The following is a 14,246-nucleotide window of genomic DNA, read 5'->3' on the forward strand; positions in this document are numbered from 1 at the left end:
CTACTCTCCTTTTAATATAATATAGATTAGAATAGGAAAAAATAAATTTTGGAAGAGGAATAAAAAAGAAATATGGATTAGGAAGAAGATAAATATTGAGAAGGAGAACGTAGTCTTTGGAGGAGTAAGAAGCTAAACCGGGTGAAGTTTTATTTTGTGTTTCATACAACTTACACTAGTTGTATGAGGCTTCTTTTTGTCTCACAAATTTGTGGACCCCAATCTTACACTTCTGAGTCCAAAACTGTAAGACAAAAAAGTTGTCTCATACAACTAGTATTAGACACAAAATAAAATTTTTCCTAAATCGGGGAGGGAGTGTTGGAGTAGGAAAGAAAAAATCTTTCTCAATTTAAGTTTAATCACTTTAACTGTGGGACCCCAATCAGTTCACATGTCAAGTAAATGAATGCCTCACATAAGCAGAGGCGGACCTACATGGACAGTAGAGGGGTCACCGGAACTCATTAACCTCGGCAAAAACCATGTATATATATTTGTATATACGACAAGGACCCCTTAAATAATTTTGATGTGCCCCCTAAACACAAAAGAAGGACTGGCTTTGCTAGTTTAGTACCTGCATTTGTCTCCACTTGACCAGGGTTCGAGACCCATTACCAGCTTCTTTTTCATTCAATTTTTTTTCCTCTTTCAATTCAAGATAGATTGGTATCTCCTGTTCTTAGTGCTCTACCTTGGTATTTTTTTCCCTTTATGTTTTCTAAGTTCATGAATAATTATTTAGCACTAGTACATAGTAGTCAACTTCTACACAAAATAGTCTCAAACGCTTTTTGAGAAATATCCTTCTAAACATCAAAAAGGTAATAGAGAGACATAAACAAATATTAAAGGAAATTAGAAGGGGATAAGTTATTTCATTAGCAAGAAGTCAATCATCTTCTTTATCATGATAACTAAGTTTATAAGCATTACCAGTTTCTTTACATGTATAAAAGTAAGTAATTCAATTTTTCCCAAAAACAGTATTAAAAAAACTCCAGAAAAGTTTCTGCCTTTAAGGATCATTTCGGCAAAGTAGCAAATGTCCATCGATTTAACGACAACGACTGAGACTGTAGCAACCCCTTTGGGAAGGTACTACTTAGGAAACAAATCTAATTTCCTACTTACAAAATATTAAAAGAGATATTAATAAAAAAAATATTCAGAATAATTTTAGTAGCGGAAGTAGGCCCATGCGAAAAGGTTCAAAGTGCAATATTTTTTTTTTTGAAAATATACCATAACTTTTATTTTAAATGAAATACAATGTCAAAATATTAACATATGGTGATATAACCCTTCTTGATTAATCAACAGATTAAAGCAACTTCCTAACTGATTTATACAATCATTCAAAATCACTGCAAGTTTGTGTTGTACATAAATTTCAAACTATCAGATATAAAAAAAAAAGGAAACTAGTTTTCTCCTTTTCTACATATTTACAAGACAAAGTGTAAATTCAGCATATTACAAGACTTGAGTTATTAAAACACCCTAATACAATAAAATAGGTTACAAATTCAAGTTACAAGATTTTGGTCTTTAAAATCCAACAAGCCTCCAAATAACATAAGTGTGACATATATATATATATATGTATATATGTATATATCCTGTATATCATGTATATCATGTACATGTCCCAAAACTATGCAAACCAAGGTGCATATGCAAATGTGATCTCCATAAATTCTCCCAAAAAGACTACTTCACCTTGGCCATCTTCAGATTTCATCCCGAACATTTCCTACGATAGAAAACAACTATCGCTAAGCATAAAGTTTAGTGGTGTATAAACTTTAGGCTTGGAGTCATTAAATTCTCCAATTCCCCTTTTCAGTCATGGTTAGCTCAATTTAACATAATTTAAAACAAGTAAACAAATATATCAAACATATAAATATCAAACTTTGAACTGTTTCCAAATATCAATAACAATGTTCAAGAGTCTAGAAAGTGTATACTATCAATTTAAGAGAGTATACAAAATATTCATTTTCCGCCCAATATGTACGTCATGCCATCACACTAAGCATAATCAGATATCAAGATGGACCGAAGCCCTAAATCAAGTAGGGTCAAAACCCAATAGACAAGAGAATCAAGAACCATATTAAAAATGGCTTCCTAGTTCGTACTTAACACGGACAAGTTCCATAATTCAAGACGAACTACAAATCCAAAGTCAAGATGGCAAAAGATCCGAATCAAGAGGCATGCCAAGATGAGTGGAAAAGTCACTTCCACAAGAAGGACAAAGTCCCAACAAAAATGCAAAACGATCAAACAATCCGTACGAATGAGAGATTTAGCAAATATCTTACAATACTTGATATAATACGAATATAACAATATAAATTGAAGAAAAGAAAAATAAAATATCAAGTTATTTCAACATATTCCAGCAAGAAAAAAGAGTACAAGTTTATACACAAACCTTGGTGTTTTACCACAAAATAGTTCAATCACAACTTGGGGACGTTCGAATCGTCTACGCCGTAAACAAACCAAATCTGTCCACTTCCTCAAACACTTCCCCTTTGATTTTTTTTCAAGGGTTTATATACCTTAAATACATAATCAAATATCTAAATAAGTTCAGTGATTTAGCAAGTCAAACTAAACATGATATTGGTGAAAATTACCCAAAAACGTTTGAAATAGAAATTCTGGACAGTATCACTGTTTCGAGTTGTGACTCCGTTTTGAAGATCTATACGAACAAACTAGAGTTTATAGTCTTCCCAAAAGTTGTAGATCTATGTCTACCGTTTCAGAACATCTTGAATCACCTCCATATCAATTTGGAACAAAACGTTATGCTAAAATTACTAACAGCAGTATATGGAGTATTTCTAAAACTGGAAATCTGGACAGCACCCGCCCTGTACTTTCTGATCCTTTTTTAGGTAAATACCAATAAAACTAGATTTTGGTTCCATCATAAGAGTTATAGATTTATGAAATACCTTTCCAGAAAGTCCACTTAAATCAGAGCTCTGTACAAAAAGATATGTAGAAAATACTAGTAGGTGTCTAGTATAAAAACGAGTTTAGAAACTTACCAAGAGGAGCAATTTGATCTTCACCAAAAACGAAATTTGCTTGTTGATTTAGTAGAAATCCATGGTTTTTTTTTTCATGAAACTTCAGATTCTAGTTTCTACGGAGGAGAGAGGGAGAGAGATAAAGAGAGAGAGAGAGAGAGATAGATAGATAGATAGAAAAAGAGAGATGGATAGCTATTCTTCTTTGTCTTGAAGAGTAGAAAAAATGGGGAGCTTATGCATAGATATGAAATAAAATGGCTACCCAACTACTAAATATTCTTAGATAAATACAAAAGGTTGGAAACCAAAAAACTTAATTATATATATTATAATTGTCACACCTACTTTTTCCGCCCCGCGAGGGGTGAAAGGAGTTTTTCCAATTAAAGGACAATCGAAACAGGATTTATTTATTTATTTCAGAGTCGCCACTTGGAAGATTTAGGGTGTCCCAAGACACCAATTTTAATCCCGAATCGAGGAAAAGAACGACTCTGTATTACAGTTCGCGAACCAGAAATCCGGATAAGGAATTCTGTTAACTCGGGAGAAGGTATTAGGCATTCCCGAATTCCGTGGTTTTAGCACGGTCGCTCAACTGTCATATTTGGCTCATTTATTTGATTTTTTAATTAAGAACTTATATGCACACTTAGCTTTTAAAACAACTTTTATCATTATTCTTATTATTTTATACAAGATTGCAACGTTGTGAAAACGCATCTCGAACCACGCCACAACCAGTGCACACGTGATTTGTTGACGCATTTTGACTTCGTCAAGATCGTGATTTGGGTTACATAAATGCACACCCGTATTTAAGAAAATAACCTTATTAAATATGCGCCAAAATACTACGCGTTATGATACTATTAGGTAGGACTGTGAAATTTACTAAATCGCCCATCTCGGAATCTAGGTATTTTTTTTTTTTTTAAAAAGAATAAATAAATAAGATTGGAGGACTGCAAATTTTTGTATTGTTTTTATTTATTTATTTTTTAGCGAAATCCTCCCTTATTTTATGAATACCTTTTAATGATTACATTTTTTATTATTACTAAGTTTGTCTATAATTATAAAATCAATCTCTACATACTTAAAAGTAACATATTAATGGCTAGTTTAAAACAAATATTAACGGAAAGTAATATTATCAAAATTATAATTATAAATACAACATGGAATTGTAAAAATAAAAAAAAATTATCCCATAGTCGGATTAAAAAAATCATATTGTTAGATGACTTGAGCTTATTGAAATTAATTATTTACAAATACTGAAAATTGGAGAAAATCTTGATTACTAAACCATATTTCTAAAATTTAAATAATTTAACCTTAACTAACCTTGTTTTAATTCAAATCCTGTCCTAATACTTGATTCGCAAAATTAATTCATGTTTTAACTGAATTTAACTACATGATTCCGATTAACTTAACGTTGACAATACTAAAACCCTTATGAATAAGGAACTTAATCAATTTTTGCCAAACTGATTTAATAAAGCCATTTTTACGTTATTTCTTCTATTTTAATTATTGGACAGTTTTAATTAGTAATCAGGCTTAAATATATTACCTAATAATCTGGTTAAGGCGTTATTTAATATATCGCTGCAACATGTCTAGTTATACCAAATGACAGTAATTTACAGAATAATAATTCATGAATAATCTAAATACAATTAAAAAAATTAAAACTAAATTAGAAATTTAACACTCCATTCTTCATTTCAGCTTACGAAATGCCAAAATTACAGTTGTGTACCTGATATTGTCAATATAAGAAGAAGAAAGTCAGCAACGTAATACGTAACACAGCAACAACAACAATAACCAGCAATAACCAGTCAACGAAACCCCAGTGACAGATTTGAAAATTCAAAATAAAATCCAGGAATGCCGAAAATAACAGACAAAAACCAAGGGAAATTTTTAGATTTGAAAGGCTAATTAATGTTCAACCCTTAATTTCTAAACCTGTATATCAGAATATTTATCAGGTGTGTACTACTCTCTCTTCTAATTTCCAACTCTTTTTTTTCCTTGTATATTTTTTCTTTCTTTTCTTTTCTTGAAAGTTTCAATGTTTTTCTCTCTTAAATATTCAGCTTTTTTTTTTCTCTCTATATCTCTGTCCGTGTCTTCTAAAATCTGATCAAGCCTCCTATATATATCACATCCCCAAACCCTTTAATTAATTAATAAAACACTCATTTTCTCTTACCAAACTCATTATCTTCCCACTCATCCCCATTTTAATCCCACTAAATTAAACAAATATATCAACCCCACCCCATTACATCTTGTCCCCCATGCTTATCATAAACAATTACCATATTCCCCTCCACTACATTATGTCTTGTCCCCCATTATATTAAACAATTATATCACCTACACCCCAATACATTTTGTCCCCCATGCTTAATTACTTTAATATTATCTTAATTTTAATGGAAAGAACATTCAAAATAAATAATTATTCAGAAATTAAATTCCAAAAATACCCCTCTGCCCTTACTGAAATTACCAAACTACCCCTGAACGTACTGCAAATTACCAAACTACCCCCATCAGCTATAAACACTTCACTTAATCAATTTCAACCAAAATATAGCAAATATGACCAATTTCTAACAATGTTCATCAACAAATTCAAACTAAATGATGAACAACAAAGAAACAACTAAAATTATCTTGATTGAACAACATCTTTAACAACAAACAAACCTAATTTCAGATTCAACACCAACAAACATGTATATTCAGATTTCTAAATTCAATAATCATTTGAACTTAAAATTAAATCTAACAACATTACAACCAACAATTTCTATATTAAAACTAAACAAGATCATGAAGCAAGCTGAAGAAATAATCATAAATGATAAACAATAAACAAGAAATCAAACTATACAAATTTCGGATTCAAGATCAACCAAACAAAGTATGAACATGAATGAAAATATTCAATAACAATAACAAACAAACTTTATTCAAACTTCGAATTAAACTTAAACAAAACAAATAAACATATTCAAATCACTAATCTTCAAATAATCAACTAATCTTTCTTAAATTAAATCCAACAAAACTTATAACAAAGATACATGATCCAAAAATTAAAACCAAAACATAACTTCGCATTAAATTAGTAAATTAAAAACGAACTTCAAACAAGATGAACACGAACTAAATCTATATTAACAACAAGCAATGGATTTGAACGATTTAAACTAATACCTTTCTATATTAAAACTAAATCCTCTTAAAATTAATAGAACAAACTGAAAAATAATTAAAATGAATCTTCCACTTAAATCTAACAACAATATAATTAAACTAACAATTTTTATCTAAAAATAAATAAGAAAAATAAAACAAACTTATACTAATTCCAAATCTGAAAATATCAAACAAATTATGGACGAAATAAAACTTAGAACAACTAACCGTAAGTGACCAACGACGAACATCGAACGAACTCTAAACGAAACCAACGAAACTTGGGACATAAACGGACTTGAAGACGTCGAAGCAACAAGCACCAGTCGAGGTGAAAGATGAAGAAGAACGCATCAACATAAAACAGTAGCGGCAGCATGGAGATGAAGCAATGGCGGGCAGCAGCAGCAGCGGCAGGCTGGGAAACAGAAGCAGCAACACTGCTTGGAGCAGCCATGGCTGCTCGTCGTAGCTGGACGCGGGCAACAACAGCGACTAGGAAGTAGTAGCGACGAGGTGGAGGACCAAGCCATGGTCGACGCAACAGAAGGAGTAGAAGAAGCAGCCGCGACAGCAGCAGCGACGCAGGCAGCAACGACGATGGTGGACTGCTTGGTGTTAATGGCGGATGGGGCTGGAGATGACGATATGAGGGGTCTGTTTGGACGTGAGGATGGAGGGGAAGCCATGGTTGTGTGTTTTAGATTTTTGGAGAAGAAGAAGATAAGGTGGGGGGCGGATGGTTTAGTTTAGGGTTTTCTTTTTTTTTGTTTTGTTTTGTGTTTGGGAGAAAAATAAAAAAATGAAGATAGGGGTGTTGCGTATTTGGGTTAATGGGGCAGACCGGGTCGACCCAGTTTGAAGTGGACCGGGTCATGGGGAAGGTTGGGCAATTATTTGGGCCTATGGTTGAAATTTGAAGAAGCGGCCTAATCCGATTTTTCTTTGTATTTTTGCTCTTTTTCTTCTTTTATTTTTTTCTAGAACAAAATTATAAAAATACTTAAATTATTATTAAGAACTAAATTAAGTTATAAAAGCGCAAATTAATTCCCAATAAAAATTAACGCATAATTAAGTAATAATTAAGCATAAAATTGTACATTTGGACATTAAATGCTAAAAATGCAAAAGATGTCTATTTTTGTAATTTTTTAATTTTTGTAAAACAAACTTAATTACTAACAATTGTAGGATTAAATCCTAAATGCAAATGCGACATATTTTTTGTATTTTTTATTAATTTAACAAATAAACATGCACAGACAAAAATAAAAATACTTATACAAAAATACCACAAAATACAAAAATTGTATACAAAGAAAAATTGTTTTATTTTGAATTTTTTGGGAGCGATTCTCATATAGGGCAAAAATCACGTGCTCACAATAATTAATAACAACTAGTCAAAATAATATTAAGTGTTACATATAGCAACATCATGAAACTTCATTGCCAATATTAACACAACCTAAAGTAAGAAATTTTCATATATTGACCATTTCACATTTAGGAAGTGCAAAGTAAAATATTTCCTCGTTATAAAAATGCTCAATCAAGAATGCAAATATTAAAAAATTTTGGGGCGTTACAGAGACTTCTGCTTTACAGAATTTCAATTGTGATCTTATTAGACTAAATTTTTGATATTGTTTAATGTACTTTCGATCACTGACTCAAAGTCACTAAGTTTTTAAGGAGTTAACACGTCAAATTTTGTCGTTATTAGCTGACATATCTATATTAATAGTGGTGCCCCCGCTGCACATAAATCCTAAATCCGCCTCTGCACATAAGTATAACTTGGCATGAGACACAATATAAAATTTCTCGTCTAAAACAACGAAAAGGAAGAGAAAAATAAACAAAAAAGAAGAAACAATCTAAGGAACCGTTTGCTCATACAAAATTTTTCTATTTTAATATTGTTTGGTTATACATTTCATTGAATTTTTGAAGATGAGCTTCAAACTTAGAAATATTTTCTTACTTCTTTTTCAAGTAAACAATGTTTTTTCCTCGTAAAACTGTATTATTTTTTTCAAGTGAATTGCATGTCCAAACACAAGTTCAATTTTCAAATATTTTTTTTTTCAAATTAACTTCAATTTCTTTTTTTTTTTAAATTTCACATTCTTTATGTTCAGATGCTTACTAAGTTTCTAGTAGCTTAGAATATCTACCAATATAATCGTATTAGTACAACTTTAAGACCTATTCAATAGACGTGACGCCTCAATAAACTTCTTCAAATTGATATTTTCTGACCTTTTCTTTTTTATAATAACAATTTTCCAGGTACGTATTTTTCTGACATTTTCTGTTTATAATAATATTCCAAGGAAGTAGGTTAACATAACGCCAATTGTATCGTCAAAGCTCACAAGATCTACTAATTACAATACTTATCAATTGTTATTAAAGATTAAAATTCATTAATTGAAATCAATCCATTATTAAATTCAGTAGTTGAATATTAATTAATTGAAACAAATTCCAACGTCATGTTTATCGGCCCCTAGACAAAGTCAGACTCTCAGTTTCTAAGCATTCTCCATGTCTCCTTCTATTAATAATAAAATATAAAATTCAAAATATTAAGTTGTGATTAATTACACAAACTTTCCCTAATTTGTTTTGTAAATTACACTTAACTCAGTGTTAGAATTGACAAATCAACATCACGCAAATTAGTTGTCTGAAATTGGAAGCCAAGAAAGTATATATGGCTTTAGGGGTTAATTAAAGGCAGCATATCAATACTTGGCTTTTGCATATTTCAAGTGAATTAACATAAATAGCCTGTTTGGCTAAAAGTGTTTTTTTTTGCCAAAAGCATTTTTGGCTAAAAATTGAGGTGTTTGGCCAAGTTTTTCAAAGAAAAAAAAGTGCTTTTGAGGAGAAACAAAAACAGTTTTGGAGAAGCAGAAAAAAATAACTTCTCTCCAAAAGCACTTTTTTGAGAAGCACTTTTGAAAAAAATTCACTTAGAAGCAGTTTTTTAAAGCTTGGCCAAACACTAATTGTTGCTCAGAAGTGCTTTTCAAACTTATTAGCCAAACACAAACTGCTTCTCACCAAAAGTACTTTTGAAAAAAAACACTTCTCAAAATAAGCTGATTTTTACAGCTTGGCCAAACGGACTAAAACTATATTACTATAGTATTATAGTCAATCTTTTATTTTTCTCCAAAATAAAGACAATATTTGTGAAGTAAATCCTTCTTCTTTTATTACGATCATTTCATATATTTTTATCAGTTTAAAGTAAGAAATTTATGGTACTCTTTGTGTAGTTTCTATATATGAAAAATTTTTCCTAAAATTTTTAATGGATATCTGAATTAACATTAAATATTGACTCTTTACTCTATATGTCATCGTTCTTTTTATCATGAGAGTGTTCATGCGGCGTTACTATAATTTGTAAACAAACTTAAAACCTAAAAAATTTTGAAACTTTTTTAGGAGGGTTATAGACTATATTTGAGTTGAAGTTATTTTTGCTAAAGTTGAAGATTTTTTATTTTTGTAAAAAAATCACTTGAATTACACTTTAAATTAGAATTTTCATATTTGACTTGGAATTCAAATAATATCCACTTGTAACTCAAAATTTTATGTCCAAACTTCAACTTTCAAATAATGACTAAAGTATTTGCAAGGCACAGTCCGGTACGCAAAGCATTCCGTGTTTATCCAGTATCCGAAGAAGGGTCGCACCTTACTCTGATGCAAGCATCGATGAGTGATTCCACGGCTCGAACCCGTGACCTATAAATCAAACTTGTTTGAGGTTGTGTTAATTAACTCATTAAAATCAAAAGTTGACCTTAATCAAGGGCAATTTAGTCAATTGACACAGATCTCCTACCATGTCTGCAAAATCTTCTTCTACTAGTGTATAACTGTATATACATCCCTTTCACTTTGTCTCATTCTGAAAAAATCTTTCTCTTTCATACCTTTTGCCGTTACTGCATTTTATTACCAAACAAAACCCCCGCCAACCTCGGACTTTGTCATAAACCGTAAACTTTCAAAACAACTTTTTTTTTTCCCAAACACACATAAATACTGGAAAAAATTACTTATATTGGTATATACAAAAAAAAGGTGGAATTTTCTCAGTTTTTGTGTTGATTTTTCCAAGAATCTTCCTAGAGAAAAAAAGAGATTCAAACACGTATTCAAACAAAATGTTACGTTCAAAATCAAGGTACCCCCTTTTAATATTTTTCCTTGTTATTATCATTATATATTAGCCTTATTTTTATTTGGGTGTCGATATTATCTAAAGTGGTGTAAGTTTATATAATTCTTTTGAAGTTCAGAGATTTTCTCGGATTTTTCTGTTATTTTTTTTTCATGTCAGGTTTCTAACCTAAGGTTTTCGTTTATGGGTTTCTCTTTGTTTTTTGTCTCTTGTTTACTTTAATGGTTTGAGTTTGCATGATATTTAATTAAAAATTGAATCTTTTTGATGTTTTAATGTTTGAGTGTATGAGAGTTAATTAAAGATTGAATCTTTTTGATATTTTTGGGGGATTTGTAGATCTGATATAGGACAAAGGAGCCATTCTTCAAGATTTTCAAGAGCAATTTCTGCATCAAAGCTTTGTAGAGGTGATGCTTTGGGTTGTCAAATTGATTCAAACGCCCTTGTTTCTCTTGAAAGAAATAAACCCTCTAAAGTTGACCATTTATCTGAGGTATTTATTAAAATTTTCCAATATTTTGTTGTAATTTTTTGTGTAATTTTTTAGGAATTATGCAATTAGTTTTTATAGGGTAGGGATAAGGTCTGCGTATACACTACCTTACCCAGACCCCACTTATGAGATTTATCTGAGGTATTTATTAGATTTTCCCAATATTTTGTTGTAATTTTTTTGGAATTATACAATTAAGTATAGTTGTTGTTGATACAATTAGTTTTTTGATCTTTGGTGTAATTTGTATATTGGATTTCCTCCAATAACGACAACAACAACGCCTTTATTCCAAGCAAGTTAGAGTTGGATTTAAGTGAATATTCACTGATCATATCGCTCTATTTAAGCTCATCTCTCACCCATATACATTAAGGGCAGCCCGATGCACTAAGCTCTTGCTATGCGCGGGATACCGGGAAGGGCCGGACCACAAGGGTCTATCGTACGCAGTCTTACCATGCATGTCTGCAAAAGGCTGTTTCCTCGGTTCACCCATATACATTAAAAAAGAAAAGTACTACTAGAAGTTTTTTATATTTTCTACTGTCGTATAGAATTTTAATTCATTCTTATTTTTGGCGTTTGTAGAATCGGGTGAATAAAATTTTGCTGATGCAAGAACAAATGGGACATCTTGAGGAGGAGTTGAAGGAGACAAAAGAGCAATTAAATTTTGTTGAAGGAGAAAAGAATAGAGCAATTCAAGAACTTAAGGAGACGAGACAAGTTGCTAATGAGGCTAATCAGAAGCTAAATGAGGGATTATCACCTAAAAAAGCAGGGGAACTAATTGCTGAACTTAAGGTTTTGAAGGAATTGAATTCTAAAACTCAAGAAGAATTGAAGATTAAAGATAAGAATATCGAGTCGCTGAGGCTGGAGCTCGAAAGGGTGAAGAAATACGAGGTCAAGTTAGCAGAAAAAGATGCTATGTTAGGAGGATTGAGAGAGGAGATGAATCATATGAAAGCATCTGAAGTTCAAGCAACAGAACAATTGTCTGTTTTTAAGAAAATGGTTAAAGAACTAGAAGTTGAATTAGAGCAAAGGAAGTTATCCGAGTCGAAAATATATGATTCGTTTGAGTCGCAGATGAGGCAGTTTGAACAAGCTAAGATCGAACTTGAAGAAGCCAAGCTCGAGATGGCTTCACTTCACGAGAAGGTTGGATCGCTAGAGACTTCTTCGAAGAGAAATAGCGGGCGCCTTAATGGTTTTTCCAATGGGGAGATCGCCAATTCTGTGAAAAAGGAACTCGAAAGCCTTAACTCTGAACTTGCGTTGGCAAAGGAGGATGTGGCTAATGCGCAAGAGAGGGAGAAAATTGCCCTTTCAAAGGCTAAGAATTTGAACGACGAGATAAGCTTGCTTAAGAATGAAGTTAAGTTGGCTAGTGAGGCAGAGGAAAAAAGCAGAAAGGCGATGGACGATTTAGCATTAGCATTGAAGGAAGTTGCTACTGAAGCGTCAGAGGCCAAGGAGAAACTCAGTGCTACTCTATTAGAGTTAGAACAAGTGAAAGAGGAAGCGGGAAAATTGAAGGACATGGTTAGAAATACTGAGGCCAGATATCAAAAACTCTTGGATGAGGCGAAAAAAGAGACGGACCTATACAGAAATACAGCAGACAGATTGAGATTAGAGACCGAGGAGTCACTTTTAGCGTGGAACGGGAAGGAGATGGGGTTCATCACTTGTATAAAAAGAGCTGAAGAAGAACGAACTCTGGCTCAGCGCGAGACGGAAAGGCTTGCAGAGTCTCTTAAAGCAGCCGAGGATACGACTAAAGCAGCAAAGGAAGAAAAGTACAAATTGAGGGACATATTGAAGCAAGCTATCAATGAAGCCAATGCAGCAAAAGCTGCAGCCGGCCTAGCTAGAGATGAAAATTCTCAACTCAAAGATCGGTTGGCTGAGAAAGAGGAAGCTTTGCATTTTCTCTCTAGAGAAAATGAATGCCTTAAGACCAATACACCTGCAGCTCATGAGAATGTTAACGAGTTCAAACGCTTTCCTCCTTCATCGTCAGCAGAATTCAGAACTAAGGAAATGGTTGAGGAACATATAGAGGATCATAAAGTCAAGAAAAGTTTCAGTGCTGATCTTAGAGAGCTGAAACTTCAAAAAGTTGACGATTCTGATAAGGATGAGATGCTTAAGGGCTCAATATTTGATCCAACTTCTGTCACACCAAAGTCAGAGCCTCGTACACCACATTCCCTATCTCATCGCAGGAGAGCGTCTTCACCTGCTTTAGCAGATGATGCAGGAAAACCAAATACAAATCCAGATTTTAACCATTCCGATGAATCAGATAGTGATAGGAATTCTAGTAGTAGAAGAAAAGCATTGTTCCGAAAAGTTGGTGATCTCATAATGAGGAAAAGTTTCCATATATAAGAGAGAACCATCTTCTGGATAGTAACTTTTGTATTATAATACAGGTTGAAATAGTACAGTTATGAACAATCCTACTCATGCTATACAAATGTGTTCCATTTATACAAGAAACTGCATCCGCTAAGGTGTGTTCGTTTTCATTCTCTTGTTTGTTTTTCCTATACTGTTAGCTCCATTTACTATTATTATTGAATCAAATTGTTTAGACAGTATGAATACTGAGCCATCTGCGTAAGCACTGAATTATCTCAATGCTTACTGTGGACATTGTAAAAATGCTGCTTTCTTACAAATATATTTTGTATGAGCAAATTTATGTTCTGCACTCTATCTCTCAGACACATTTGTGATCTTCATATATATATGTCTAGTGGCACGGTGAGAATTCTATGGACTCACTGACAAGGTTATACTTAGTATTTGAAATCCATTTGATCTGGAATGAATGTGATTCCAGTTCCAATATACAAGGTATATGATATAATTTCATATAAACTTTAGTTTACCGAGGACATGACTCTTGATAGGAGAATGTGGAGGTCGAGATTTAGGGTAGAAAGGTAGTAGGCATTTGAGTGTCTTTCCTTTCATTTAAGTAGTGGTAGTGTTATCTTGTATTTCCATATTCCTAGATTTCTATTACTACCTGGTTGCTTTCGTTCTGGTTTTTCTATTATCTTGTTGGTGTTGCTGCTTCTTTGACTTTCTCGCTAATGTATTTCTTTCTCTATTCTATTGTGATTGATTATGCATGCTTGCTTTGAGCTGAGGGTCTACCGGAAACAACCTTGTAGGGGATAAGGTTGCGCACATACTACCCTCCTCAAACTTCACTTGTGGG

At 32.5% G+C, this 14,246-nt stretch overlaps 1 protein-coding gene and 1 long non-coding RNA gene across 4 annotated transcripts; one reads left to right on the forward strand and one right to left on the reverse strand.

The window, feature by feature from the left end:
• Nucleotides 1-1,329: 1,329 nt before the first annotated feature.
• On the reverse strand, nt 1,330-7,088 carry LOC142166213 (uncharacterized). 2 transcript variants are annotated; one of them, XR_012696399.1, is made up of 3 exons: nt 2,658-7,088; nt 2,450-2,579; nt 1,330-1,759 (listed from the first exon to the last, which is right to left on the reverse strand). It is a non-coding gene; the product is annotated as an uncharacterized LOC142166213 (long non-coding RNA). The 2 variants fall into 2 exon arrangements; XR_012696398.1 differs by having other exon boundaries at nt 2,450-7,088.
• Nucleotides 7,089-10,258: 3,170 nt separating this feature from the next.
• LOC107805358 (uncharacterized) lies at nt 10,259-13,711 on the forward strand. 2 transcript variants are annotated; one of them, XM_016629392.2, is made up of 3 exons: nt 10,259-10,509; nt 10,846-11,002; nt 11,594-13,711. In XM_016629392.2, exons 1-3 carry the CDS (start codon nt 10,490-10,492, stop codon nt 13,403-13,405), a joined length of 1,989 nt encoding a protein of 662 aa, XP_016484878.2. In that variant the 5' UTR covers nt 10,259-10,489; the 3' UTR covers nt 13,406-13,711. The 2 variants fall into 2 exon arrangements, with proteins under 2 accessions (XP_016484878.2, XP_075080850.1); XM_075224749.1 differs by lacking the exon at nt 10,846-11,002 and having other exon boundaries at nt 10,260-10,509; nt 11,594-13,709.
• Nucleotides 13,712-14,246: the final 535 nt, after the last annotated feature.

This window comes from Nicotiana tabacum, chromosome 11, assembly GCF_000715075.1.
Source record: "Nicotiana tabacum cultivar K326 chromosome 11, ASM71507v2, whole genome shotgun sequence".
Lineage (NCBI taxonomy): Eukaryota > Viridiplantae > Streptophyta > Magnoliopsida > Solanales > Solanaceae > Nicotiana > Nicotiana tabacum.

Bases quoted from the DNA above. Each gene is read 5' to 3' on its own strand.
- LOC107805358 (XM_016629392.2), top strand. From the start codon at position 10,490: ATGTTACGTTCAAAATCAAG. The intron at 10,510-10,845 runs GTACCCCCTTTT...GGGGATTTGTAG, and splicing joins ATGTTACGTTCAAAATCAAG to ATCTGATATAGGACAAAGGA. The intron at 11,003-11,593 runs GTATTTATTAAA...TGGCGTTTGTAG, and splicing joins AAGTTGACCATTTATCTGAG to AATCGGGTGAATAAAATTTT.